The 26,601-nt window shown below is 58.9% G+C and overlaps 3 protein-coding genes across 6 annotated transcripts in view; 2 read left to right on the top strand and 1 right to left on the bottom strand.

Annotated features, from left to right (window-relative positions):
- Nucleotides 1-16,713, top strand: part of LOC139806659 (collagen alpha-1(II) chain-like) — a 51,246-nt gene extending 34,533 nt beyond the window's left edge. The window contains exons 26-69 of the mRNA XM_071766637.1: nucleotides 260-313; nucleotides 712-819; nucleotides 1,201-1,254; nucleotides 1,466-1,519; nucleotides 1,639-1,683; nucleotides 2,306-2,359; nucleotides 2,596-2,640; nucleotides 3,118-3,171; nucleotides 3,815-3,868; nucleotides 4,077-4,130; nucleotides 4,332-4,385; nucleotides 4,702-4,755; nucleotides 4,879-4,923; nucleotides 5,207-5,251; nucleotides 5,602-5,709; nucleotides 5,987-6,040; nucleotides 6,271-6,324; nucleotides 6,492-6,545; nucleotides 7,276-7,383; nucleotides 7,496-7,549; nucleotides 7,740-7,847; nucleotides 8,068-8,121; nucleotides 8,247-8,300; nucleotides 8,547-8,600; nucleotides 8,987-9,040; nucleotides 9,671-9,778; nucleotides 9,966-10,019; nucleotides 10,161-10,214; nucleotides 10,433-10,486; nucleotides 10,924-10,977; nucleotides 11,097-11,150; nucleotides 11,368-11,421; nucleotides 12,119-12,172; nucleotides 13,176-13,229; nucleotides 13,309-13,362; nucleotides 13,521-13,574; nucleotides 14,057-14,074; nucleotides 14,193-14,246; nucleotides 14,428-14,490; nucleotides 14,712-14,877; nucleotides 15,147-15,253; nucleotides 15,526-15,606; nucleotides 15,828-16,016; nucleotides 16,337-16,713. Coding sequence (XP_071622738.1) covers nucleotides 260-313; nucleotides 712-819; nucleotides 1,201-1,254; nucleotides 1,466-1,519; nucleotides 1,639-1,683; nucleotides 2,306-2,359; nucleotides 2,596-2,640; nucleotides 3,118-3,171; nucleotides 3,815-3,868; nucleotides 4,077-4,130; nucleotides 4,332-4,385; nucleotides 4,702-4,755; nucleotides 4,879-4,923; nucleotides 5,207-5,251; nucleotides 5,602-5,709; nucleotides 5,987-6,040; nucleotides 6,271-6,324; nucleotides 6,492-6,545; nucleotides 7,276-7,383; nucleotides 7,496-7,549; nucleotides 7,740-7,847; nucleotides 8,068-8,121; nucleotides 8,247-8,300; nucleotides 8,547-8,600; nucleotides 8,987-9,040; nucleotides 9,671-9,778; nucleotides 9,966-10,019; nucleotides 10,161-10,214; nucleotides 10,433-10,486; nucleotides 10,924-10,977; nucleotides 11,097-11,150; nucleotides 11,368-11,421; nucleotides 12,119-12,172; nucleotides 13,176-13,229; nucleotides 13,309-13,362; nucleotides 13,521-13,574; nucleotides 14,057-14,074; nucleotides 14,193-14,246; nucleotides 14,428-14,490; nucleotides 14,712-14,877; nucleotides 15,147-15,253; nucleotides 15,526-15,606; nucleotides 15,828-16,016; nucleotides 16,337-16,486 — 3,006 coding nt within the window. The 3' untranslated portion in view covers nucleotides 16,487-16,713. The remainder of the gene's footprint in view (nucleotides 1-259; nucleotides 314-711; nucleotides 820-1,200; nucleotides 1,255-1,465; nucleotides 1,520-1,638; nucleotides 1,684-2,305; nucleotides 2,360-2,595; nucleotides 2,641-3,117; nucleotides 3,172-3,814; nucleotides 3,869-4,076; nucleotides 4,131-4,331; nucleotides 4,386-4,701; nucleotides 4,756-4,878; nucleotides 4,924-5,206; nucleotides 5,252-5,601; nucleotides 5,710-5,986; nucleotides 6,041-6,270; nucleotides 6,325-6,491; nucleotides 6,546-7,275; nucleotides 7,384-7,495; nucleotides 7,550-7,739; nucleotides 7,848-8,067; nucleotides 8,122-8,246; nucleotides 8,301-8,546; nucleotides 8,601-8,986; nucleotides 9,041-9,670; nucleotides 9,779-9,965; nucleotides 10,020-10,160; nucleotides 10,215-10,432; nucleotides 10,487-10,923; nucleotides 10,978-11,096; nucleotides 11,151-11,367; nucleotides 11,422-12,118; nucleotides 12,173-13,175; nucleotides 13,230-13,308; nucleotides 13,363-13,520; nucleotides 13,575-14,056; nucleotides 14,075-14,192; nucleotides 14,247-14,427; nucleotides 14,491-14,711; nucleotides 14,878-15,146; nucleotides 15,254-15,525; nucleotides 15,607-15,827; nucleotides 16,017-16,336) is intronic.
- A 1,381-nt stretch (nucleotides 16,714-18,094) lies between these two features.
- SLC31A2 (solute carrier family 31 member 2) lies at nucleotides 18,095-26,516 on the top strand. 4 transcript variants are annotated; one of them, XM_071766532.1, is made up of 4 exons: nucleotides 18,095-18,288; nucleotides 21,280-21,346; nucleotides 21,623-21,791; nucleotides 26,091-26,516. In XM_071766532.1, the coding sequence occupies exons 1-4, from the start codon at nucleotides 18,103-18,105 to the stop codon at nucleotides 26,125-26,127; spliced, it is 459 nt and encodes a 152-aa protein (XP_071622633.1). In that variant the 5' UTR covers nucleotides 18,095-18,102; the 3' UTR covers nucleotides 26,128-26,516. The 4 variants fall into 4 exon arrangements, with proteins under 4 accessions (XP_071622633.1, XP_071622632.1, XP_071622634.1 ...); XM_071766531.1 differs by lacking the exon at nucleotides 26,091-26,516 and adding an exon at nucleotides 22,260-23,202; XM_071766533.1 differs by lacking the exon at nucleotides 26,091-26,516 and adding an exon at nucleotides 22,260-23,202 and having other exon boundaries at nucleotides 18,179-18,292.
- Nucleotides 23,170-26,601, bottom strand: part of NIBAN2 (niban apoptosis regulator 2) — a 26,104-nt gene continuing 22,672 nt past the window's right edge. Inside the window, exons 12-14 of the mRNA XM_071766527.1 lie at nucleotides 26,081-26,188; nucleotides 25,854-25,965; nucleotides 23,170-25,433 (exon numbers count right to left, since the gene is read on the bottom strand). Coding sequence (XP_071622628.1) covers nucleotides 24,238-25,433; nucleotides 25,854-25,965; nucleotides 26,081-26,188 — 1,416 coding nt within the window. The 3' untranslated portion in view covers nucleotides 23,170-24,237. The remainder of the gene's footprint in view (nucleotides 25,434-25,853; nucleotides 25,966-26,080; nucleotides 26,189-26,601) is intronic.

The raw sequence follows: 26,601 nt of genomic DNA, 5'->3' as shown, positions 1-26,601 counted from the left end.
GGATTGTCACAGGGAGCTGGGGACACGAATTGTTTGGTGATGAATGAACCCAGGAGGTCTGGAGCTGCCCCACCACGAGGAGCAGGTCCAGCACAGGTCTGCTCCCAGCTCTGGAAGGCATGGAGGAAATCCCTGATCTGAATTGGGCAAAATTGGGCAAAATAAACTTTTGTTTGATGCCAGAATCAGCTCACAGCATGCTTTGCAGTGGATTACTGTGGCTTTCTGAGTGTGCCCTCCAGCTCTGCTGCCCTTGCAGGGTTGTCGAGGTCCAGGGGGAGCCAAGGGAGAGCTGGGACCCCAAGGAGAAAAGGTACCCCCCACCCAGGCTGCTGCTGAGCACCCCTCCACATGATTCCTCTTTTGTTGCTCAATTCTGCTCTTTTCCAACCAGTGGATAAGGATGCTGGGGATGTCCATTTGCTTCTGAGCATCCAGGCAGCTGGTACTGCCCCTGATCACACGGCTGCCTGAGCCCCCTTCTCCACTCTGCCTGCTTAAACCCGTTCCTTTGCCCCATTCTTGGTGCCCTGGGAACCTTCTGGGAGGAGGGTCGTGGGGTGTTCACCCAGGGTGGGTGCCCCATGCCAAGGGATGGGTGTGCAGAGCTTGGGGGGGGAGATCTGGGGGGATTCCTGCCCACAGCTTGGGGACCCCCAGGCCCTTCTGTCCCCCTTCTCTGCAAGCCCTGCTGTGTCATCTTCCTCCAAGGGTCCCCGAGGAGCACAGGGAGCCAAAGGACCCCCAGGGACACGGGGCCATGCTGGCTTCCAGGGATTTCCTGGACCTCGTGGGGCAGCGGGGTCCCAGGGACCCGATGTAAGTGTCAGGGGTGGTGTGGGCTGTGGTGTGATGGGACAGCCCTGGTGTCACCCCTGGGGCACTGTGGGCACTGCTGCCTGGCCAAGGGTCACCCCAGGTTTGTGGGATCCCTGAACCCTGGTGTGGGGGGGCTGGGATGCAATCCTGAGGCTCAGAGCCTCTCAGAGCATCACAGAATTATTCTGCTTGGAAACAGACCTTGAAGATCATCGAGGCCAACCATGAACCCAACTGAGTCCTTGTCCCTCAGCACCACATCTTGGCACCTCCAGGGATTTGGGGGTTCAACCTGTGCCAGTATTTAATAACCCTCCCAGTGGGGAAGTTTCTTCTAACATCAATCTCTTTGCCAACTCCTCTCCTCCTCTCTCCTGGCAGGGAGAAGAAGGTCAGATGGGTCCCATGGGGCTCAACAGCAGTGAGGGACCCAAGGTCAGCTCCAGGGTTTGCTGCAGTGTCCCCTGGCTTCTGCCTCACCTGGAGGGCAGGGATGGGGCTGAGCTCCAGCACCCAGGGGACAGCACCCTGATGAGGGTCCCCAGCCCCCTTGTCCCATGCAGGGCTGGATGAGGGGTCCCTGGGGGCAGAGGGGGTCTGCAGGGTGTCCTCAAAGTGACTGTGCTTCCCTTCCTGTGGATTTTAGGGAAGCCGTGGACCCGATGGCCCAAAAGGGACCCCAGGACCACGGGGAGCCCGGGTAACTCAGGGGGTGCTGTAGCTGGGTCCTGGAGGGGCTTTGGCATCAGCTTCACCTCCAAAGCTGCAGCTTTGCTGCTGGGGAAAGGATGATTTTTCCTCCCATTCGTTGTTTTCCAGGGCCGTGTGGGACAGCGTGGGCTGGCTGGGGTCCCTGGGCTGCCTGTGAGTAGCAGATGTCCCATGTGCCATGTCCCATATCCCGTGTCCCGTGTCCCAGTGCTAGGGACATTGGGGCTGGGATGGGGACATCAGCTCTTGGGGAGCTGTATCCAGGTGGGAGGGTTGGGCTCTGCTGGGGAATTTGCACAGGAGACTTTGGGGATGAGCACTTTACTCTGCTGTGTGGTGCAGGAAGGGTTCTGAGAAACCACCTGCCCAGCACCACAACTTCCATCTTAACCTGCAGCAGAGAAAATTCAGGAAATAACAGCTTTAAAAGAAAAAACAAAAAAACCCCACACAACCTCACAAAAACAACTCTGTGATTCAGAGTCTTGTTTGGTGAAGGAGCCAGGAAAAAACAGCCAGAGTGAGAAGGGAAAACCCATGGTCAAGGAGTGGGTTTCCTTCCACCCTCCTGTTATTTCCCAGCAATGACATCCAAGGGTGGAATGGAGCAGGAGGAGCTGCAGGAGTCTCCTGCTGAGGATCCCCTGGCTCAGTCCAGAGCATCCCAGCACCCTGGGGATGGGGTCACCTCTCATCTCCCCCCTTTCCATGCTGGAGGGAGGCTCCTGATGGGGGCACCAGGGTCTCCTTCCCTGAGATGAGCCTCTCCTTCCAGGGCTCGCGGGGCATCTCGGGAGCAGAAGGTGCAGAAGGAAAGCCTGGTACACAGGTTCCCATCCTACACTCTGTACTTGGCTGTGGGTGAGGGCTGGGATGGTGGTTTGTACCCAGAGAGGGGGCTGAGCCAAGGAGGGGGCACTTCCCAACCCCCCCATCCCCATGGCCAGACCTTGAGCCCATGTGGGACCCCCCCCTCCCCGTGATGTGCAACTGGGATGATGTGGTGGGACTGGGAGAGGCTGCTCCTGCCTCCCCATCCTCACCATCACCTGCCTTGTCCTGCAGGGCTCCCCAGGGACCATGGGCAGCCCAGGCAGGAGGGGAACACCCGTGAGTAGAGCTCTCTGATTTCTGTCCTTCCTCCCCTGGAGGATCTGCCTCAAAACCGGGGGATGGGGTGCAGGTGATGGGCAGCCCTGGTGCTCCTCTGGGTGGGGGTGCAGGCAGGGCCTGAGGGGTGCAGGGGGGATGGGGCAGTGCATGGTGCTGGGGATGATTCCTCAGCCCTGGTGCTGCTGTCCAGAACGGGCCCAGCAGCCTGGGCTGGTGGCAAAGTTATCCCTTCTGCAGAATTTCTAAGATTGGGTCATCTTTGCTTGAAGTGTAACAGGACAAGGCAAAGAAATTAAATCTGGTACTTTGCTCCAAAATGTCCTGCTCTGGGTGGGAGAGGTGCCCTGAGGTTGCTCTTGGGTGGGTGCTGTGTGTGTGGGTGCTGGGATGGAGCTGGTTTGCAGTGGGAAGCACCAGCTGGGATGCTCCTGGACCACTCTCTCTCCATCCCTCATCTTCTGCCCTTTCCTCCAGGGTTTTGCTGGCTTGGAGGGGAGCCGTGGGCACACAGGACCTCCTGGATCCATAGTAAGGGGAAGAAAAAAAAATTGTTCCTTCTGCATTTTCTTAGGTGGGAAGTCAGCAGAACTGGTGGGAGACATGGGACTTTGTGAGCCAGCAGGGGATCTGTAGGACCTCCTGATCTTCTTGTTAAAAAACATTTTAAAAGTAGCAGAAGTGGCTGGGGAAGAGCAGAATCCTTTCCCTGGGGCATCACCCTGCCCAAAGGGCTTTGTAGCTTCCCCAGGCCTAGCAGGGGGGTTCCTGGGGGATGGCAGCCCCTGGAAACCCTTCATTCCCAACTGGATCAAAGTGTTTTCTCTATCCATGGGTGATGCAGGTTTAAGAAGGACAATCCCATGTCCTTCCCCACTGGGATGGAGACCCAGAGCAGCCCAAAGAGCTCCTCCTGCAGAGCCTGCTCTCAGCTGGGCTTGGTGATGACCCCAAGAGTGAACATTGTCACCTCTCCTGGTGACAGCCCTGCCAGAGAGCCAGCCATGGGGTGCTGGTGTGCAGGAGCCACCAGGATGGGCAGAGGTGTCCTCAGAAACCTCCTCTGGACCCGGGGACACCTCCTTGGGAACACAGAGGCAGCAGAGGAGGCTCAGGGGGGATTTGTCTCATCCCAGCCCTTTGACTGACAACCCCATCCCAAATATTTCCAAAGGGCTCTCTGGGAAAACCTGGACCTGATGGAGACCCAGGTTCCCTGGGCCCAAAGGTGAGAGTTGGGAGGTGGGGGCACCATGAGCATGCCAGGGGGGGTGGTTGGGGCAGTGATGATGGGAAACAGCCCTGAGAGGCTCTTGGCTGCCTTGGGGAGAGCTGGGGAGGGTCCTGTGGGTTCAGAGGTGGGGACCAAGGATGGGAAGGTGCCTTTCTGCATCCCAAAGGTGGAGGTTTGTTAATGTCCTCATCTTTCCTGGCAGGGGCTGCCTGGGAAGCCTGGCTCAGAGGGGCCACAGGGACCTGTGGGCACCCATGTAAGTGATGGGACCTGCCTGCTGCTGGGGTGGGGGGATGCTGGGGTGGGGAGATGCTTCCTGGGTCATCACTGCCTCCTGCCATGGCTCCTGCTGTGCCAGGGTCTTACCTGGGGGAGAGCTGAGCCTCAGGACCTTCTCCCCAAACCCTGGAGAGGCGAGGTGGCTCCTGCTGCCTCCTAACACTGGGATTCTCCCCAGGGCTACCCAGGACCTGCTGGTGACCATGGGAGGCCAGGGCAGAGGGGAGACAAGGTATGGGTGGGAGATGCAGCAGGGTTGGGAGTCCAGGTGGTGGGGATGCTGTTGGGTTGGAGCTGTTGAAGCTGAGGGGTGGGTTTGGGTGGTTTGGGCTCCATCAGCCATGCCAAGGGGGTGGGAGCAGGAGAAGGGATGGAGGGGGCTCCCACACTGGGTTCTCCAGCATTTCATCTGCCCAGAGTCCTGGAGCTTGTTGTAAGGCACCAGGTACCTGGTCTGGGGTATGTTTGGTTTGTTTGTTTTTTTTTTTAATTTAAGAGTTGACTAAACTAGACGAGAGGAAAGGAAATCTTTCTTGCCTTCCCAACAGGGACAAAGAGGAGTCCAAGGCCCCCCAGGATTTCCAGGAAAACCTGGTCCCAAGGTCAGTGCCTGGGCAGCTCTGAGGTCTCTGCTGGGCTGGAAACGGGGAGATGGGGAATCGAGGGGCTGAGCTGGGGAGGAGGCTGTGACAGGGGTCTCTGATGATGCTCTCCTCCCCATCCAGGCCCTGCCAGGTCCCCCAGGTCCCCGAGGTGCTCCCGGATCCCAGGTAGGGTTGGATCTGCTCAGTTTGCTCCTATCCCCTGGGCAATGTCTGTGATAAAACTGTGAGCTCCTGGGGAGGATGTGGAGCTGCTGGAAAGAGTCCAGAGGAGGATCCAGAGATGATCCAAGGGCTGGAGCTGAGAGAATTGGGGGTGTTGAGCCTGGAGAAGAGAAGGCTCCAGGGAGACCTTGGATGGCACACAGTGGACCATCCCCCCATCCCCCTGCTGGGGGTCCACTGTCCCTCCTGGCTGTGTCCATGCTCCTGAGCATCCCTCTTGTTTCAGGGCAGAGCGGGAGAGCCGGGTCCTCGAGGGCTTCCAGGGCTGCCTGTAAGTGGGAGAGCTGCACCCTGCTCTGTGGGGTGGGGATAGGGGATGTCCCATGGGGTGGGGAGAGGTGCCTGCTCTGGAAGAAGCTTTTGGGGACTGAGTTGTTGGGGAGCAGCAGAGGGGAAAGGGCCCTGGGGGTAGGACCCAAACCCCTCAGGGGTGTCTGGGTGGTGACAAGCTGGGTTTGGGGACAGCAATGCCCTCCTACACCCATACTGGTGACACACCAGCACCCACCAGTCAGAGGTGGCACCTTGCAGACCCTGTGGTTGCCTGCATGTGGCTCCCACCAGCATTGCCCTCTGTGGAGCTGCTTTTTGGGGTGCTTCAGTGTCCTTTTGGTCTTGCAGGGTGTTCCTGGTGCCCGGGGGCTGGATGGTGTCCCTGGGAAGCATGGCTCAGCAGGAGAAATGGGAGCTCCTGGAGCAGCTGGTGCTGATGGACCCCAGGGGTACCCGGTGAGTGCAGCTGAGACTCCTCCTCACTTCACCCCATGCACAACACAACCCCCTGCCCCAGCCAGCTGCTCGCTGCTGGGAGGACCCAGGGCACCACTTCTGCTGGTCCAGCACTTCTCAGGGAGCTCCCAAAAGGACCTGCAGGAAGAGAAGGGTCAGGGAAGCTCTGGATGGTTTCCCTGCCCATGGGGACGTGGCCACCCAGCCCCTGCCACCCATACTTGGGGGCTGCAGAGACCTCGGGGTGAGGTGCTGCTGATGTGGGCTCTGTTTCCAGGGTCAAGAAGGTCCCAAGGGGCCTGAAGGGTCTTTGGGGATGAAAGGAGAGAAGGTAAGGTCTGAGAAGGTGAGGTCTGAGCAGCTCAGGTGGGCAGAGCCTTGGGGTCACTCTGCTTGCCCAAAGGGGGGGGATTGAACCCCACCTCCCAGTTTGTCCCATGGGTTTGCCCAGTAGGATGCAAATGGATGTCACTGGTGGCAAAGCCCTGCAAGAAGGGTCTGTGGGGGACATCTGGGGGACAGCCAGGGCTGCCTGTGCTGACATGGGGTGTCCTTTGGCAGGGCAAAGCAGGGGACCCCGGGGATGCTGGCACCAGTGGGCTGGATGGGGAGCAGGTAGGTGACCTGGGGACCCTGTCCTGCTCTCCAGCCTGATTGTCCAGGGGGGGAAGGGAGGTGGGTGTTGATCCTTAGCTCACCCAGGAGCTTAAAGCTGTACCCAAGGTTCTGAGCGATGGTTCCAGTGATCTGGGCCAGGGCCAGGCTCTGTGTTTCCTCCCCAGGGACCACCAGGACAGGCAGGAGCAGAGGGGCAGCCGGGGCACAAAGGAGAGCAGGTGGGTGCTGAAGGTGACAAAAAAAACAACACAGGAAGGACATGGAGCTCTTGGAGAGTCCAAAGGAGACCCCAGAGATGCTGGGAGGGCTGGAGCAGCTCTGGAGCTAGGATGAGAGTTGGGGATGTTGAGCCTGAAGAAGAGAAGGCTGCAATGGGGAGACCTTAGAGCACCTTCCAGTGCCTGAAGGGACTCCAGAAGAGCTGGGGAGGGACTTGGGACAAGGGCCTGGAGGGATGGGATGAAGGCAAAGGGTTTGAACTGAAAAACTGGGGATATTTAGATGAGATTTTAGGAAGAAATTGTTTGGTGTGAGGGTGCTGAGCCCCAGCGTGCCCCCAGAAGCTGTGGTTGCCCCATCCCTGGCAGTGTTGAAGGTTGGATGGGGCTTGGAGCACCCTGGGCTGGTGGGAGGTGTCCCTGACCATGGGACTGGATGAGCTTTAAAATCCCTTCCAACCCAACCCATTCTATCAGACAATGGGGCTCCCCTGGCCCTGCTGCTCCAGAGGCTGATGGAAACCTAAATCCACCCAGATCTGTTTGAAATCCCCCCCAGCATCCTCCTGCCTGGGGATTTGTGTTGCTGGGTGTGGGAAGGGGGTCCAGGTCTCCTCAAACCTTGGGTACCTGGTACAAACAAACCAGGGGTGGCTGAGATGGAGGGCAGAGCCATGGTCAGCTGGGAAAGTCAGCCCAGAATGATCCTGCTCATCCTTGTCCTGTCCAGGGAGAGCCAGGAACCTGCGGAGCTCCGGGCAGCAGAGGGGACCCCGGGGAGCCAGGGGACAATGGGCCAGAGGGGCCACCAGGGAGGCCCGGGGAGCGTGGAGAGGAGGTACATGTGCTGGTGACACTGTGGTGACCACTGCTGCCCACCTGTGTCCCCTGCCAGGGACAGGGACAGGGAGCAGCTGCTGCTCCTGACACTGATGCTTCCCCCTGGGCAGGGTGACACCGGGGATGCTGGGGACCTGGGGGAGCCAGGACCACGGGGACAGAAGGTGAGGGGTACCCCTAACTCTGTGCAGCACCTCGGGGATCCTGCTCAGCAGAGCAGGTGTCCCCAGGGCTCAGACCTGGCATCAGCACCTCTCCTGAGCACCCTCGTTTCTGTGGCACCCGGTGAGGGGGTGCAACACATCACCCCCATTTCACTGCCATCCCTTTTGCTGCTTCTCCATCCCTGAGCAGGGTGATGCTGGCCCCAGGGGTCTTCCTGGAGCACCTGGTCCTGGAGCTGTGACGGGGGAAATTGGGGAGAAAGGCCATAAAGGAGAGAAGGGCCAAGAAGGTTTGCTGGCAAGTACAGAGAGGGGTTCTTGGGGTGCTGGGTGCCAAGGAGGGGGGTCACCCCCTGCTGGAAGCCTGGGACTGCAGGAGCTGCAGAAAAACACTGGGAATTGGTAAATCTGCGGAATTTGGGGGTTTTGTGGCTCGTGAGCATGACTCCAGTCTGGGTTAAGGCTGGGCAAGATTCAGCCTCCTGCCCCCCAGGCTGAATGTCTCCTCTGTGTCCCAGGGCCAGGTGGGTGTCACGGGCACTGCAGGACCTGCTGGAGCCAGGGGATGGTTTGTAAGTCACCTCATGTCCCTTGTCCCTTTCCTGCTGCTCCTGGACCTGGTGGGGGGACCTGGGTGTGACTGGGAGCACTGGAGAGGGTTGGATCAATGGGGCTCCTTTCCTTGTCCCCTGACCAGGGTGGGACAGGTCTCCGAGGTCCTCCTGGGCTGGATGGTCCTGAGGGAGTGAAGGTAAAGCCAAGTCATGGCTCCAACTCCTCATCTCTGGGTGAAATGTGGGTTTAGGTTTTGGGGTTTTTTTTCCTGGTCTTTTCCCCACTCTGCTTTCTGCCTCTGGCTGATGGGGAACATGGTGGGGATGGGGTGGAGGAGATGGGGCAACCCCCTGGGGCTCCTGCCACGGGACACTTGAGATCCAAAGTCAACGAGGCAAGGAAGGGTTTGCCAGGGACAGAGCTGTTTTCCCTTTTTCCCCAGGGAGATCCAGGGCCACGAGGCATGGAGGGACCTGCTGGTGCTGCAGGGATAGAGGTACTTGTGCCCAGGATCCTGTAGAACTGGGAATTTCTAAAGGTTTCCTCAGTGCTCCACCATTTCCAGCACAAACCAAAGCCCAAAGGGGTTTTTGGTCCTTTAATTGCCCAGGCTGGGGGGCTTGGGCTTATGAGGAGGGGATTTGGACACCTTGTACCTTGACACCAAGTCCCAGGGGGTACTTACGTGCCCCCTCCCCAAAATTCAGACCATGCCAGGGGTGCCTCGTGGGAGACCCACTGGCCCCATGGGCAGCCCCAAGTGATGCTCTTGGGTCCCTGACCCTGGTGTGAGGGAGGGGGTGCTGAAAACACAGGCAAAGGGCCTGAGCATGAGGCAGGGGGTGGTGAGGAGCTGCTTCTAAATCCCCAAAACCACCCCAGGGACTCCCTGGAGATGATGGGGCCAAGGGAGACAGCGGCAAGCTCGGTCCCATGGTGAGTACCCCCCTGTCCCTGGGTTTGTTTGGTGGCATCTGGTGATGGAGCAGCAGGGGACACCATGTGTCACCCGGGGCACGGCTGCAAAGCTGTGACAGCCCCAGTGCCAGGCTGGGTCTCCTGCCCTGCAATGGCTTTGTCACTAGGTCATGTCGCAGTGTCACTTTGTCACTTTCCCTCCAGCCAAAGCTCTTTAAAGACATTTTGAAGCCCTTATTGCAAACCCTGACAGTGCTGGGGCTGCTCTGCAGTTGACGTTTTGCTCTCAGGGTCTGCCCAGGGCAGGTCCAGGGAGTTTGCCTTCCCTTTCTCCTTTTTTCCCAAGCAAATCCATGGGTTTCCAGGTCAGAGAGCACCAGGACCATCCCTGCACTATCCCGAGATGCATTTTCTGGTCATGACCCTGACATGTGCAGGACCTTGGGGCTGTGGGACAATTCCCATTTGCACCCAGTCTGCCCCCAGTGCCCTGCCAGCCATGTCCTGGTCCTCTTGCCTTTGCTGGGGGAGGTGGGGATGGGAATGACCTCCTGGGGAGGGGATGGGATTTGCAGAGCAGGCAGTGGGAGCTGTCACCCCTCGGTCCCCAGGCTGGGGGTGAGGGTGCCCCTGCTCTGTGCACCCCAGGGCGCAGCGGGTGCCCGGGGCTCGGTGGGTGCCCCCGGGCTGCAGGGATACAGCGGGCATGGGGGAGCCAGAGGAGCTGCGGGCACCAAGGGACAGCCAGGCCAGAGGGTGAGTCCCCCCTGCACGGGGACAGCCAGGGGACATCCCTGTCCCCAACACAGCCCCAGCCCCGGGGGTCTCTGGGTGGAGGAACGACCCCAATCCTGACCCTGGAGCTCTGTACCCCCCCTCCTGCCTTCCCCCAAATAACCCGGAGGTGACTCCAACCTCATGTTTTGTCCCCAAATGAACTCAGGGTCCCCTCGGGCCACCGGGTGAAGCTGGAGCCACTGGGCTGAGCGGCACCGAGGTGGGTGGGCTCGGAACCGAGGGGGTGGGCTCGGAACCGAAGGGGTGGGCTCCTGTCCTGCCCTGCTTCTCCGAGCTCTGTCCGGGGGTTGGGTGAATGAATAACCCTGGATTTCTTGGATTTTTTTATTTTCCTTCCCAGGGTCTGGTGGGTGCCAAAGGGGAGCTGGGCAAGCCGGGGAGACCAGGACAGATGGTGAGGAGGAGTGGGATGGAGCCATACTTGGTTCTCCTTGGCCCAGGGATGCTGTGGGGTCCTGCCAGAACCCCCAGGCAATTCCCCTCTGCCCATCCTGCCCTGAGAGGGGAAAAAAACCTCAACTGGAGACTTGAGCTTGGAGCTGCACACATGGGGAGGGGGTGCCCTGGCATAGCATCCTTACCCAGGGGGTTCCTTCTCCTTTGGGATTTTAGGGGTCTCCAGGACGAGCCGGTCCTAAAGGGTGGAAGGGTCGCAAAGGACAAAAGGTACCTCCAGAATCCCCCCCCAAAAGGGGACCTGCAGCACCCAGGCATGGGTGGGTTGAACCCTGCTCTGTCCATGGAGAGGAATCCAGGGGGATTTCCCCAGGAAGGGCTGTTTATCCCTGCTGTACACATCCCTTCCTGGCAAACACAGAGCCCTTGGGTGCCCTTGGCTGGTTTTTGGGTGGGGGGCTGGCAAGTGTCCCAACCCATCCCACCCCAGGGCTGCCTCCATCCTGGCTCCAGTGCCTTTTGGAGTTGGGAAAAGTCCCTCTGGGACCTCTTTTCCACTGCCCAGCTCTGTGCCACAGCCTTGATGCCCATCCCCAGGGTCCCACCCCACCTGAGCTCCATCCCTCCCCACCTCTGTGCCCCTTTTCCCCACTCCTGCTCCCAGATGGGGCCAGGCTGCTGCTGACCCACATCTCTTCTTCCCCCAGGGCGATGTGGGGCAGGAAGGGGAAGCAGGGGTCCCTGGAGAAGCTGGCAGACGGGTAAATGTCACCGGTGTCCCCATGCCCTGATGCCCTGGTTTGCTGAGGGGGTGGGCAGCCAGGGGGGGGATGTTGGGCAGCCTGGAATTGCTCCTGAGTCTTTCATCTGTTGTTCCCAGGGCAAGAGAGGCAAAGTGGGGCACAGGCCCCCAAGAGGCCCTCGGGGACCCAAGGTAGGTGGGACCCAAGGGATGCTGTAGCACCCTGGAAGCTGAGGGGTGCTCCCACCTGCCCAAGCTCTCCTGGCTTGGAGAAGAATAAGTCAATACAGGGGCCTGGGGTGGGGGTCTGTGTTCCCTGTCCCTTCCAGCACAGGGGGGGCTCTCCTGCACCCCCAGCCCCTCTGGGCTGCTCTCCCTGCCTTTCTCCCACACTACTTTTGCATTTCAGGGCTACCCAGGTGATGAGGGGCTGAGAGGACCCCAGGGACCCCAGGGCCCCTATGTGAGTATGGAGGTTTCAGGGTGCTGGTGCTCCCCGTTTGGTCCCTGCAGGTACCAAAGCCATGGAAGTTTCTAGGTGGGCCACCCACCCACCCCATCACTCACTCACTCACTCATCTCATATCTCATCTCACCTCATCTCATCTCATCTCATCTATCTCACCTTCTCCTCCCAAATTCCCACCCCAGCAGGGTGTGTACAGTCAGGCAAATCAAACCATTCCCAATGTCTTGTTCCAGAGGTGGAAGATTCCCTGTGAAGTGTCTGGTGCCTGGCAGTGCCCAGGGCTTGCACAGGACTGTGCCCACCATCCCAGAGAGCTCCCATGGCTGGAGAGACTGCTCCTAACAAACCCTACTCAAAGTTGTTTTAACTACTAGAAATTGTTTTGTTTTGATTTTCTCCCTTTCAAAATAAAAATCCCAGCTTTGGAAACTTCATGAAACACAGCTGGGGTGTTCTGCAACCAGCCCAGGGACTTGAACTCCACCTCTCACAGGGTTTGCTGAGGGATCCTCCTGAAAGGGAAAAAAAAGATAATAAAAATCAAAAATTTCTACTTAAAGTTTCTAAAATTGCCTGAGATTCTTAAAATCCTGGTGGCAGCCTTGGTGATGGGGAGGTCCCTCCTGGCTGGTGAGCTGAGGGCTGCAGCCCAGCTGCAGGGTGATACAGTGTCATTTTTTTTATCTCCTAGGGCATCCCAGGGCTGAAGGGCATCAAAGGAGACCCTGGACCAAAAGGCCACAAGGTGGGTGATATGCACCAGACATCTGAGGCCCCAGGCACAGGGGGGGCATTTAATTTGCTGGATTCCAGCCCAGGGAAGTCATGGGAGCCCCATCCATCCCTGGAAGTTTTTAAGGCCAGGCTGGATGGGGCTCTGAGCAACCTAAGCTGGTGGGAGGTGTCCCTGCCCATGGCAGGGGGCTGGAACTGGGTGAGCTTTAGGTCCCTTCCAACCCTGACAATTCCATGATTCTGTGATCCATTCTCCAGTCTATGAATCCCCTGCTCTCGGCCCTGAAGCTGAGGTGGCACCAGCACATCCATTGCTGATGAGCTGAGGGACTCAGCCTTGGCCCCAGGAGCCAAGCACATCCCCAGGGTCTCATCCATCAGCCCCAAGGCTGGAAATAAGTGACAAAGAGTCCCTGGCAGGGGGTAGTTGCTTCCAGGAAAACAAACCCCTGGTAATAAAGCTTTCAATTGATTGCAAGCTCCATGAGTGACAGCAGAAGTTAAAGTCCAGGGTGCTCAGCAAGGCCAGGGAGTTGGGCTGGGGTTCCTCCCCCTGTGCCAACAGATTTCAGCATGCAATAAATTTTTCTGTGTTTTAGTGTTTCCTGGGAACTTCTTTCAGCCCGGGGTGCAATGCTGGCAGCCTGGGGGGGCAGAGGCTCCATCCCACTCCATCCTCCTGCCCCAGCCACCTGGGTGCAGTTAATTCCCCCAGATCACAAGGTTCTTCATCTTCTCTGTTCTTTTGTGGTTTACATAAATTTTGCAGCCAGCTCTAACTGGGACTTCCCCAGGAGGTGTCTGGAGACCAGGAGATGTCTGGCCTTGGGAAATGTCCCCAGGGGGGGCACCTCCTGCCAGGCTCAGGCAGCAAAACATCTGTCCCTGATGGAGTGACAGGAGCAGTGCTCCCCATGCACACCCTCCAGGGCAGGGTCCCCAGCCTGGGATGGTGTCCCAGAGGGTCTCTACCCTGCTCTTGGCCACCAAAACGCCCCCTGACTCTCTCCTAGGGTGAGAAGGGCAGCGTGGGGGAGCTGGGCCAGCAAGGGGACGATGGCTTCAAGGTGGGTGAAGGGCTTTGCTCTTTTCCTCCCTCCCCTCGGTCCCCTGTCACCCTCTGTGACATCCTGCCACATCTCCTAGGGCAAACCAGGACCCCAAGGTGTCCCTGGGAGGCTGGGACCAAAGGGACAGCAGGTAAGGGCAGGGTGGAGGGGGAGACCGAGATGAGTATTTGGGGTGAATTCTTCAATTTTTCCATGAAAAGATACACCAAGGGAAGAGGTTGGTGTGTAGGAGGACACAGGGCTGGGGGGCCCCGTCCAATGCTCTGACCCACTCTGATGTCTTTGCAGGGTGACAGTGGCCCCCCTGGCCCAAGGGGACACCCTGGCATCCCTGGGACACCGGTGAGTCCTTCACCCTCTCAGGGTTTGCTCGTGGGCTGGGGTTGGGATCCCATCTGCCCCTCTCTTAGCTGAGGGATGCAGACCTGGAGAGGGTCCAGAGGAGGACACAAAGGTGACCCAAGGGCTGGAGCAGCTCTGGTGCCAGGATGAGAGTTGGGGGTGTTCAGCCTGGAGAAGAGAAGGCTCCAGGGAGACCTTGGAGCACCTTCCAGTGCCCGAGGGGGCTCCAGGAAAGCTGGGGAGGGACTTGGGACATGGAGGGATGAGATGAGGGGGAGTGGGGAGAGGGGGATTTAGGTTAGAGATGAAGAATAGGTTGCCCTGGGAGGCTGTTGCTGTCCCATCCCTGGCAGTGTTCCAGGACAGGTTGGATAAAGTCTTGTGCACCCTGGGCTGGTGGGAGGTGTCCCATGCTGGGAGGTTGGATCTTGATTATCTTCAAGGTCCCTTCCAACACAACCTTTTCCCTGATTCTCTTCCAGGGCTTGTCTGGACCCAAAGTAAGTCAGGGGACCCCTTGCTCCTGCCTTTTCCCTGGGGGCAGGGTGGCAGCTCAGCCCCCACAGCATCTCAAAACTTTGTTTTTCTTCCCTCCTCCTCCTCCTCATCCTTTGTCAGGGGCTGAAAGGTTTCCCAGGGCTGCCAGGACCCCGGGGTGCACCCGGCCTGCCGGTGAGTGGGGTCCCCAATGTCCCTCCTGACATTGCCCCCCCTCCCAGTTTGGCATCCAGGTCCCACGATGCCATGCTGGGGGGGTTTCTGGGGATGTCAGAGGAGCATGGGGGGCAGGGGGGAGGACTGGTGGGCAGCAGCCAGCGTAACCAGTGTCACCAGCACTGTTATTGTCACCCAGGGTCCTGCTGGTCCCCCTGGTCCCAATGGACCTGTGCTGGTGCTGTCCAGGGAGAAGCTGCAGGTGAGTTTTGGGGAGACAGAGCCTGGGGGGTGCCAGCTGGGTGGGGAGGGGGCTGGCAGCCCATGGCAGGTATGGTTAATCCCTCTCCCATCACCTGTGTCCTTGTCCCCTGCCTGTCCCAACCTTCCCTGAGCCCCTCCCAGCTGAAATAAGATGGGGGGACTAGGGGGGAGGGCTCATGTCAGCTTGGTTATACTGACCCCCCCTCTTTTTTCTTCTAGCACCTGATTTATCCCTCCAACCACCTCAACTCCTCAGCAGTCTGGGCTCTGTTGAACACCCTGACCCAGGAGCTGCACTCCCTCCTCCAGCAGCCCAATGGCACCAAAACCAACCCCGTGGCCACCTGCAAGGAGCTGCTGCTGGCCCACCCCAGCCTGCCCGATGGTACTGGGGTGCCCCTGGGGTGTTTCCCCCACTATTGCCCCCACTATTCCCCCACTATTGCTGGGGGGACGGGAAGCTCTCTGTTATGAAGAGGGGCTGAGGACTCGGGGAATGGGCTCAGATGGGTTTTGGGAGCATCCCTGGAGAAAGAGGATGGAGGTTGCAGCCAGGGATGTGCCATGAGCTGAGGTGGGGTGGTACCACGTTGGCATCCTCCCCATGGTCAAAAAAGTGGGTGCCAGGAGCCTCCCGCCTCTGCCTCCCTCCAGGGCAATACTACATCGACCCCAACCAGGGCAGCCCCCAGGATGCACTGGTGGCCTTCTGCAACTTCACATCTGGGGGTGAGACCTGCATAGCCCCCATCCACAACCAGGTATGAGGTGGCTTTCAGGGGCAGCTCCAGCCCTGGGTGAGGACAGGGGTTGGGAGGGCTGGAGAAGGGACAAGGTGGCCTGTCCCTTGCCTTGGTGAGTGCTGCTATCTCAGGGAACTGTTGGAGCAGTTTGGAGTGAGGCCTGTGGTCACTGTGTGACACCAGGCTGCAGGGACAGGTCACACACAGTGCTTGGTGTAGTTGTCCCATTGTCCTGGTGGTGCCACCGTCCCCTGCTTGGCACAGCATGACACGGCCCCTGCTCCCCACAGGTCCCCATCAAGGCTTGGCTGAGTGCCTACACCTCCACAGACACCTTTGAGTGGTTCAGCACCCTTCCTGGGGGCTTCCTGGTGAGTGCCCAGACCAGTGAGGGGACACGGAGCCCATCTCATGGGGTTGGGGGTCTCCTGGTGCCTGTCCTGCTCTGCCTGGGGTCCCACAGCCTGTGCCTGGTGGGATGCAACACCTCCTCCTGCAAGGAAACCCAAACCAGTGCTGAACTCACCTCACAAGGAGGTGAGGGGCACAGAGCCCTCCAGGCAGCCCCCAGGACCCTGTTTTTTCCCTGCAGCTGGAGTACTGGGGTGCCAGCCCCGTGCAGCTCCGCTTCCTGCGCCTGCACAGCCACTGGGCCACCCAGAGGGTCTCCTACTCCTGCACACCAACCCCCCAGCAGCTCCAGCCCCAGCAGGAGAAGGAAATCCATTTCCTGGCTGACTCCCGGGAGCAGAGCTATGCAGCCAGCCTGCCAGGATGCCTGGTAAGACTGGCCATGGAAAAAATACCCCTGGATATCTGCAGAGCCCCTCAGGAGGTGCTGCCACCTCCAGAGGGTTTGGGGTAGACCTGATGGGTGGTGGGGTGGGGCTGGAGAACATCCTCTGCCTAAACCCAAGGGATCTGGGGTGAAATGGGGTGGGCTGCAGGGGGTACAGGGGAGGCCACCGCCCTGGAGAAACCACGGAGGGCTGGAGGTGGTGACCTGGTGGTGACCCACGGGGCTGTTGGGCGATCAAACAGAGCAGAGGTGCTCCAAGAGGGTTTAGGTCCCCACTCAGCTGCCCCTGGTGCTTGTTTCAGCCAGACAACGAGTCCTCCATCACTGACACCATCTTCCAGTTCACCACGGAGGAGCTCTCCCTGCTGCCCCTGAGGGACATTGCTGTCTTTCACAACGGGGACACCTCCCACCAGTTTGGTTTCACAGTCGGACCAGTTTGCTTCAGCTGAAACTGGTGACACCCAGACCCAGCCTGCTGGTTCCCTCCCCACCCAGGGATGGTCCCCCCTGGGGACACATGGGGGAGGCTGGGGGTGGCACGGGACCCCCTCCCCTCTCCCTGGAGCTGCAGATCCTCTCTCTGAGATGCTGAGTTTGTAGCTGCCTTATGCCACAGACCACACTTCCTTCTGGAGTAGAAGAGTATTGTTTACAAAAATCATTTCTCTATAAATTATATGTATTATTATAATTATTTTATATATATATATATATATATATATATATATATATGAAAAGGTGCTATATATATGAAAAGGTGCTATATTAATGACTGATTGGGGCTGCTTGTATAATTAATAACCACCAGGAACTGCCAGCCAAAGAAAAAAACAGCAAGCAAAAATACAGCCAGCCGGGGAGAAGGGGAAGGAAAGGGGCTTTTCTTTTCCTTGATCAACTGAACAAATCCTTGGAGCCTTGTCCCACCAGGACCAGGCTGAGCAGCAGCCCTGGAGAACCCAGTGACTGCAGGCTGCTGCCAGCTCCTGAAAAGGGATGAAGGATGCAAAAAAAAACTCCAACAAACCCAACTCCTGGTTCTGTTGTGTGTCTGGGGGGTCAGAGGACCTGGAGGTTTGTAGAGCCAGGGGCTGGAGCAAGGCTGAGCTGCTGGCAGCGTCCCTCGGGGCGGGCAGGGACAGGAATCCTGCGGTCCCTGCTGTGCCCTCTGTGTGTCACCAGCTGTGCTGGGCAAGGGGGGGGACATGGGGCAGGGTTGAGCCACCAGACACCTCCAGGCAGGGAAATGAGCCTTGAAAAGAGTTTTTTCCACTCTGGCATTTTAATTTCCATGTGCTGCACTATGCTGGTTGTCACGTCTGCTGTAAACCCCTCCCCCCCAGCTCTGCCCTGCCAGGGTGTGATGCCAGTCCTGGGTCTGTCCTCCTGGCTCTGGTTCCTGCTCGGGTGGGCAGGGGGCTTGGCAGCCCCCAGGGTCTGGCACGTCCCATGGGTGCTGCTGAGAGAGACCCTCTGCAGCAGGGTGTGAAGGGAGATGGAATTCCAGCTCAAGGAATGCAGAGTGGGCTGGTACGTGACAGCAAAACCAACATTTTTTCTTTTCAGGGTTTTGTTCGTAGTTTTATTTTTTAGCAGTGTTTTCCGCTGTGATTTTTTTTTTTGCAGAGGAGGAAAGCAGCACAGCGCACCCCTCACCCCTTGTTCAGCTGCCTCCCCCCCAAAAATTATGAGTCCATTTTTGTTGGACACTCTTAAGAAAAGATTTTAAAGAGAAGACATGCTCGAGTTGGCTTATCTGGTATTTTTTCTTAATTCAAGCAGCAAACACACCCTGAAAAACTCCACTTCCACCTCTCTGGCTACAGGGATGAAGACATTTGCTACCAAATGGGGGGTTTTGGCCCACCCCCCCTGTGTCCTTCCCAAGCAGGGATGGATCTGCTGCAGGCACAGTGCCACGGTTGGCATCAGTGCCCGTTTGCACTTGGGGAAACTGAGGCAGGGGATGCTCCAGCTCCCGTTTGCACTTGGGGAAACTGAGGCAGGGGCTGCTCCAGCCCTCGCTGCCCCTTGCTGTGGTGCAGATGCCCGGTGTGCGGGGGGGATGTGGGGGGGTTCCCCATGTTCCGCCCATCCCAGGCCCCGCTCCGAGCCCGCCCCCCCCCCGCACTACAACTCCCGGGGAGCCCCGCGCCGCGCGTCACCGCCGCGACGGGACCGGGACGGGACCGGGACGGGACGGGTCGGGTCGAGCTGCACCGCACCGGGACGAGCCCCGCACCGCCGCCATGCAGGTGAGCTCAGCCCAGCCCGGCACATGCGGGGGGTCCTCGGGGCTGCTGAGGGAAATCTCCCCCCAGACCCTCCGGTTCCCTTCTCCCACCCCCCCCCACGTCCCTCTCTACTCCTCCCCATCTCCAGCCCCGTTTCTCCTCTCCCCCTCCCGCGGTTGCTCTCTCTCCTCTTTCCTTTACCCCTCTCCCCTTTCTCCCTCTTTCCTCTCTCCCCCTTTCTTGTTCCTCTCTCCCCGTTCCCCTTTTCCCCCCTCCTTTTCTCCCCCCTCCCACCCCCCCGATTCTCCTTTTTCCCCCCCGCTTCCCGGTTCCCCGTCCCCCACCCCGTGCTTCGTCCCGTGGCTCTGGAGAGCTGTGCTGGTGGGCTCTCTGTCCATCTCTCCATCTTCTGTCCGTCCCTCCGTCCCTCCGCTTGCTCCTGGCTCCCCTGTGCTGCTCCATCCCCACCCCGAGGGCTCTCCCCTCCCCCGCTGTCCCCTCGCCCCCCTCCCCCTGTCCCACGGAGGGGTTCTCATGGGTGCCGGGGCACCCACAGCAGGAGCTCAGGTCACAGCAGGGCTTGAAATCCTGGTCCTGCAGCTCAGACCTGATCTTTAATATCACCAGATGTCCCCCCACCTGCTGGCATCAGCCCTCACAGCACACACCCCCCCCCCTCCCCTTTGCACCAAGGAGCATCCCGGGGTGGGGTTCACCTCCCCAGGCCACTGTGTCCCCAGCGTGGGGCTGCTGGCTGGGACAGTGTCCTGTTTGTCACGTTGTTCTGCAGACTGAGGGGTTTGCAGGGTGTGCTGCAGGCTGGGTGTCCCAGTCGGACCGGAGCAGCAGGTCGGGATGCACCAGGAAGCCTGAGACTGCTCCACAGGGGCAGTGCTTGTTTTCCACTGAATGGCAAAGAGGAACCCCAAAAGTGCAGCAGACTGAGCTACAAAGTGAGGGAGGGCTGAGAGAGCTGGGTTTGTGCAGCCTGGAGAAAAGAAGAGAAGAGTTAGGGGAGACCTTATTGCCCTGTGCTAGCATGGCTACCAAGAAGATGGAGACTCCCTTTTTACTTGGAAAAGATCAGGAGTAATGGGTGCAAGCTACTCCTGGGGAGATCCCAGCTGGACGCCAGGAGAAAATTTTTCCCTATGAGAACAGTTGGACATGGGAATAATCTCCCACCCAGGGCAGTGGTGGACTCCCCAGCACTGGGCACTTTACGGTTTAGCTTGGCAGGGTGCTGGTCCAGCTCATCTCAACCACGTTCTTCCCTGGAAAGGTTGGTCCAGATGATCCCTGAGGTCCCTTCCAACCTGGGATTCTGCAGTCCCAGTCGTGCACCTGAGCAAAGGCAGCACAGGACATTTTTTTTACAGAGTTTTATTTGGGTGTGGGAATACCTGAGGTGTGTAGGAGGAGCTGGGTGCAGCCTTACCCAGGCTCCTGCTGAATCACTTCTGTGTGGGCAGAGGGGTGAGGATAGGACTGTGTCCCTCCAACCCCTGGAGGGTCCTTCCCCTCTTCCAAAGAGCCCCAGAGGTTTTTAGGACTTGTCCTTCACACTCTGCATCTGACCCAGCAAGATGCTGCAGCAGGAGAAATTGAGCTGTAGGAGAGGAGCTGTAGGAAGAAAATCCGCGGAGGCTTGAAGGACGACACGCAGTCACCAATATGGTTAAAGTGAAGTCGTTTATTAACAGTGGACACTCGCTTTATATAGAGCCTTTGTTTATATAATGATATCTTGCAGGTGGCTATATCTTGGACACAAATTCTGTTCTCACAGAACTTCTGCTGGCTACCTCATTATCCTGTTATTCTTCTTTTCTACTGCCAGCTCCCTTATCTTTTTCCCATAGCTCATCTTTCAGTAACCTTGCAACTGGGTCTTAAGGCCTAAAGCTAAAGAGTCAGGATTGCTCACATGTCTGTTTTCTTCCAGACAGTTTCCCAACAAGGAGCAAGGGGCCTTTGGCCCAAGGAGCATCATTTTGGTCTCACAGCTCTGCTGGGTACCCAAAACTACGTGTCTTCACCCCAGGCTGGCAGAGCTGGTGCAGAGAGGGGACCCTTCTGCTCCCCTGGCCCTGAAACAGTTACCTGCAGCCTTGCGGGTGAATCCTGGGATGGAGAAATAGCTTCATTTGAAGACTAATTATAATTAATCTGTTGCCAAAGGAAGCTTAAAAGCATGAGCCAGTTACACGTGCTAATGTGCTTTGGGTGAGGAGCAGCCCAAGGGTGTAATTAGAGCCCATCTGGGGTGGACACTGGGTCATTGGGTGGTATTTCTGTCCAGGGCTGCATCTGCTAGTGTCAGTGAGGATGGGTTTGTGCAGCCAAGGCCAGGCTGGTGCTGCAGAGCAGGGGGATGAGCCCTCTGAACACAACCTGGGGAGATTCACCAAAGGGAGGAGGAAAAAAACCCCACTTAGATTCAATTTGTTGTGTATGTGTGTGGTGAAATGAACCAGGCTTGGCAGCTGTGGTGCCAGCTCTGGAAGTGAGGTCGTTGCACAAGAGGGAACTCCTGTTTCAGCTTGATAAAGGAGGAAGGTTGATGTCCTTCCAGGTGCCAGCAGCCCCAGATCAGGCAGATGGACTGGGCTGGGACTGGTGCTTCTCTGCCAGGGAGACATCATAGTGAAGCCTTTATAGGTTTCTCTTTATAGCAGGGGTAAACTCTGGCTTTTTCTTAGCCCAGACACATGTGAGAGCTACTGCTAGAGGGGAAAAAAGTTCCTGCTAGGGGAAGTCAAGAGAAGAGCTAAGCCTGATCATCATGACTGGGATTTTCAGTACAAGTTCCTCTTCCCATTTCAGGAATCAGGGGGGGAAATAAAAATTGCACCATTTGGTAAAACCCTGGCTGAGCATTAGCAGTGTGGCTCAGCCCTCAGAGGGGGTGGGTACAGGGACCTGCTGAAGATGTGGGCACCCCAGCCCTGGTGCCCCATCACCCCAGCTGGTTCCTAGCACTGCCCTTTCCTTTACCTCTCTTCCAGATGTCCTTCTACTTCTCAGACACGGTGGTGCTGCTCTTTGACTTCTGGAGTGTCCACACCCCCACAGGTAGGCTGCAAACCCCCCTGGCCCTCAGACACCTGTCCGTCCATCCATCCATCCATCCATCCATCCATCCATCCATCCATCCACCTCCAGCTGTGCTCTCCACCAGGGGAAGAAGGCACAGGGCAGAGACATGAGCAGTGGCTTTGCAGTTCTGGCAGGAGCAGTGATGGGCTGGGAGGGGGCAATACAGGACCCCCCAGCCCAGCATCAGCCCTGGGCCACTTGCTGCATGCAGGGTGGGGGCAGAACCCAGTGCTGGGTCTGTTTTTCCTGCAGGGATGGCCCTCTCAGTGCTGCTGATCCTGCTGCTCTCCGTGCTGTATGAAGCTGTGAAGATGGGGAAGGCAGTGCTGCTGCGGAGGGCACTGCAGGCTCTGCCCCGGAGCCTCAGCCGGGAGGAGCTGGCAGAGCCCGAGGAGGGGAACACCGACCCCGGACAGGGCAGGTACCACCGGGACCCCTGCCCACCCGGGGGGATGGGGGGTCCTGGGGACAGGGGCAGCCTGGGGAGGTGGCCCCAGGGACATCCCAGGTGCTTTGGGACATGTCCAGGGTGGGGTTTTGGCTGTCTCCAATGGTCACATCCCCCCAGGATGGGCTACAGGAGGGTTCTGGGAGTTGGGTACAGGAGTTCCCTGCCCAGCACAAGCCACTGGAGCCAAGCCCTGGGTTTTTCATCCTGTGTTTAATCCCAGACCATGCCCGAGGCTGCTCTGACTGCCAACCACTAATACAATCCTCCCAGTTCCTTGGGAGCACCATTTCCTCCCGTGCTGCCTTTTGCAGCCCCCATCCCTCTTCTCCAGCCCACCTCTGGCTGCTCCAGGATGCTGATCCGGAGTTGGGGGTGGGAGATTGGGGTTCTGTCTGTCCCAGCCCCACACTGATGGGGTTTCCCCATCTTCTTCCCCAGGTGGTTTCAGTACCACATCTGCCAGACCCTGTTCCACGTGGTGCAGGTGGTGCTGGGTTACATGGTGATGTTGGCTGTCATGTCCTACAACGCCTGGATCTTCCTGGGGGCCATCCTGGGCTCCACCCTGGGCTATTTTGTGGTGTACCCCCTGCTCGGACGGGGTTAGGCACATCCCCCCCTCTCCTCCCCCAGGGGTGTGCTCCACACACCTCCTGCTCCTTTGCCTGGAATAGCTGCTGTCCCTTTTGCTGGGTCTGTCCTTGTCCCCGTGCTGTGCAGGATGCAGCACCCCAAGGGACGTCCTGTGGGGACCCCCCAGTGCTGGCAGGGAAGGTGACCCCATGTCCTGGGCTGTCCCCCCCAGCTCTCAGGGAGTTTTGGCCAGATGATGATGATGATGATGATGATGGGGTGTGTGTGTGTGTGTGTGTGTGTGTGTGTGTGTGAGTGCTGGGAATCTCCTTCCCCCCACCACCACTTTTTGGAGGGGTTCATCCTGTCTGGAACAGGTCTGGTGAGCTGCCAGCAGTGTAGGGGACATGCTGGGGACAGGCTGGGGACAGCCAGCCCTGCCCCACACCAAGCCCCTCATCACACAGTGCCTTCTTGGGATAATGGGGGTCCTGCTCCCCCCCATCCCCTCCCCCTCTCCCCGTCCTGCTCAGAGCTTCAGGGATGGGGTGGGAGCAGCCCCCAGGCCCCAGGGGGGGCCATGCCAAGGGGAAGATACTTCTGGGGGTGCCTCTTGCTGCTTCCTCAGGTCACCCCTTCAAATTAAATCACCTCAGTGGTTTAGCTCCTGCCTTGTGTTGCAGCTTGGGGGGGTGGGAGGGTCAGGTTTGGGGTCCCTACCCCTCCAGCATAGCCCCAGGGTGGCTGTTGAGGATTAAGGACAGTCTCCTCTGGCTTTAAATAAAGCTTTTCCATTTTATTATTATAAGCATATTTTTAAACATTTGTATAACTTTTTTTATATATATATAATAAAATATCCTGGAAGAGACAGGTTTTTAAGATCCCAAAGCAAGGCACTCTGGGGGGCGGGGGGGGAGAGAGAGAGATTCTCCCCGAGTGGGTTAGGCTGGGCACCCCCCTTTAGAGGCAGAAACAGTGGCACCTAAAATAGAGGGAAGGGTGGGGGTGTTGGGCTCTGCTCTGCTGCACCCCTGGGTGCTGCCAGCCCATCTCTGCAGGGTGGGGGGCCTGGCACAGCCCCCACCCCAGGGTGGGCAGGGCTGCCCCAAACTGCTGCTAAGGCACCAGGTAAACCCTGGTGCCAAAATCCTGCCAAGCCCCAGAACCAGAGGAACCATCCAGGCAGGGTGCTGGGGAGCACCAGGGGGTCATGAGCTGAGACCCCTGTGCTGAACAGGCAAAGCTGGGACATGGTGGCAGTGCCACCTTCCCTGGTAAGTTTTCACTCTCAAATCCCTGCTAAAAGACCCCAGGGTGAGGGTGGCTGGGGGTGGGCAATGGGTGCTGTGAGCCCCCCCTGGTGCCATGGCCCCAGCCTGTCCCTGCTCTCCCCCACACCTGAAGCCACCCAGTGTCACCATGCCCCTGCCCCCCATCACATTTTCCATCCTCCCCCCAGCTGCTCCCAGCACCCCTGGGTGGTGCTGGTGCTGGGCAGGTTCCCAAGAGACCCCCCCAGGATCGGAGCAGGGGGTGACCCCCCCCAGGACAGCCCCTGACATTTGTGCTGGGTGGGGGTGTGGGGGGGCCAGCTAAAGCATCTCTTCAGTAGAAAAGAAGAAAATAAGGCAGAAGAAGGACAGAGCAGAATGCAGGGGGTGCCCTGGGCTGGGGGCCTCCCCCAGGCTGACCAAATAGGACCACTCGGTGGCTGTGGGCAGCCCCACACTGCAGTGGGGAGCCCCCTGGCCAGGTCTGGGTGTTCCCCATCCCCTCCCGCTCCATCCTCTTCCCCCGACCCCAACACGGGGGCCAGTACATGGCAATGGGGGGCCCGGGACTAGAACTCAGTCTGCACCCCCTCACCGCTCTCTGTCGTGCCTGGGGGGGCCACCTCCTCACCCGTCTCCTTGTCACTGGGCTGGTGGCAGCTGGTCCCAGGGGATGGTGAGGGGACATCGGGTGCAGGTGACGCTGGGGTGGCAGGGGGCACCTTGGCCTCAGGGGGGACATTGGCTCCTGGTGTGGGTGGTGTTGGCGTGGGGTGCTGCATGCTGGTCCCTGATGGGACAAGGGCTCTGGGCATGGGGGATGGTGGCACTGAGGATGCTGGTGGTATGGGGGATGGTGGCACTGAGGGTGCTGGTGCAGGTTGTTGCAGGACCTGAGCTCCAGGGACAGAAGATGCTGGTGCAGGACTTTGTTCTTCAACCCCTGATGGGCTCTGTGCTCCAGGGACAGGGGGTGCTGGTGCAGGACGTTGTTTTTCAACCCCTGGTGGCCTTTGGACTCCAGGGACAGAAGATGCTGGTGCAGGATGTTGTCCCCCAGCCCCTGATGGCTGCTGAGCTCCAGGGACAGGAGATGCTGGTGCAGGACTTTGTTCTTCAACCCCTGATGGGTGCTGAGCTCCAGGGACAGGGGGTGCTGGTGCAGGACGTTGTTTTTCAGCCCCTGGTTGCCTTTGGGCTCCAGGGACAGGAGATGTTGATGGAAGACTTTGCCCCCCAGCCCCTGATGGGACTTCAGCTCCAGGCTCAGGCGATGCTGGCACGGTCCCCTCACCTTGGGGGGGGGACACATCAGCTGAGCCACCCCCTGGTGCCACCGCCACCTCCTGGGTGTCCCCACTCTCCTTCCTGCTGTCCGTCCCGTTGCTCAGTCGCTGCTCCGCACCATCCCCCAGGCTCTCCATCGCCAGTGCCTCCCGGATCACCTCCACCCCATCGGGGGAGCTGGGCGGTGCTCCAGGCTCCTCCTCCTCCTCCGGCTGCCGGGGCTGCAGCAGCCCCTCGCTGCCCACCCCCCCGTAGGGCAGGACCCCCTCCTCATCTTGGATGACCGACACCACTTGCTTGGCCCGACGGCGCTTGTCGGGGGGGGGCTGGGGCTGGGGCTGGGCCCCCCCGCTCTGCTCCTCGCCCCACTCGATGGGGATGCCCTCACCCAGGAGGTGGAGGTTGGGATCGCTGTTGTGCATCACCATGCTGTCCCGGTACAGGTTGTGCTTCCTCTGCACTGCTGCCTCCTTCACAGCTTTGGGGGGGGGAGGGAGGACACACCGAGAAGGGGGGGGTCAGATGAGGGGATTTCAGGCTCCAGCACCTCTCCCGTGCCCTCTCTTTGGGTGTAGGGAGAGGGGGCTGGAGGGGGGGAGGAGGCTCAGCAGCCCCCCAGCACTCTGCAGGGGGTCACCCCCTCCTCCTATGGTCCCCAACATCCCTGCAGGGCATAACCCCCTCCTATGGTCCCCAGCACCCTGCAGGGGGTCACCCCTCCTCCTGTGATCCCCCAACTCCCTGTAGGGCATCACCCTCTCCCCTGGTCCCCATCATGGGTGATGCTGAGCCCAGGCTGGGTTTACACTGACCCTGCCCAACACCCACCACACCACCCAGGGTGCTGGAGCCCCCCGGGGCTCAGAGCTGAAGGGTGTCCAGGCTCCCAGGACCTTACCTTGCATGATGTCTTTCATCACTGACTGCAGCACAACCTCCTCATAAGTGTTCTCCACCAGGATGAAGTTGGCAAAGTCCTCAAAGATCAGCTCCTGGAACTTGGCTAATTCCTGCCATGGGGGGAGAAGCAGCTCAGCCCGGAGGGGTGAGAGGGGAGGGATGCTCCAGCCCCTCCGGGGGGGGTGTGTGTGTGATCCTTCCCACCCTACACTTTGACATTCTTACCCCCTTGCAGGTTGGTGCCAGCTTCTTCAGCAGGAAGGGGATGGTGATCTGCAGCAGGGCCTCTCTGAAGAACTTCTTCCTCACAGTGCTGCTGTCATAGTCATATTTCTGCAGGAGATGGAAGTGCCCCGGGTGAGGGTGGGCTGGCAGCTCCCCTGCCCATGGCCACAACCTCTGCAGGGGCACGAGCAGGTTCCTCTGCCCCTGGCACCCATCTCTGCAGCCAGTCCTGAGGGTGCCTGAGCCCAGGTATGAGCCAGGTCCTGCAGCACTGCCTGCAGAAGGGGCTTTGGGCCCCTCTGAGTCCCTGGTGGCTTTTGCAGTGATGAATGTGGTCAGAGGGGACCTGGCTCCTCCAGGTGTTTCCCACTGGCCTGCCCCACATCCCAGCAAAATGCCTGAAACTCAAAAACAAAGGAAGTATAGAATCACAGAATCATTTGGGTTGGAAAGGACCTCTGGGATCATCAAATCCAACCCTTGATCCCCTCCCCCTGTGGTTCCCAGCCCATGGCACTCAG

The sequence above is a fragment of the Heliangelus exortis genome, chromosome 22, assembly GCF_036169615.1.
Source record: "Heliangelus exortis chromosome 22, bHelExo1.hap1, whole genome shotgun sequence".
Lineage (NCBI taxonomy): Eukaryota > Metazoa > Chordata > Aves > Apodiformes > Trochilidae > Heliangelus > Heliangelus exortis.
The sequence above is the reverse complement of the archived record's forward strand: the minus strand, read 5'-3'. Positions and strand labels throughout refer to the sequence as shown.

Excerpts from the sequence above, each read along its gene's own strand:
- SLC31A2 (XM_071766531.1), top strand. The coding sequence starts at position 18,103 with ATGTGGGGGGGTTCCCCATGTTCCGCCCATCCCAGGCCCCGCTCCGAG. Across the intron at positions 21,347-21,622 it reads GAGTGTCCACACCCCCACAG|GGATGGCCCTCTCAGTGCTG; the intron begins GTAGGCTGCAAA and ends TTTTTCCTGCAG. Across the intron at positions 21,792-22,259 it reads ACCGACCCCGGACAGGGCAG|GTGGTTTCAGTACCACATCT; the intron begins GTACCACCGGGA and ends CTTCTTCCCCAG.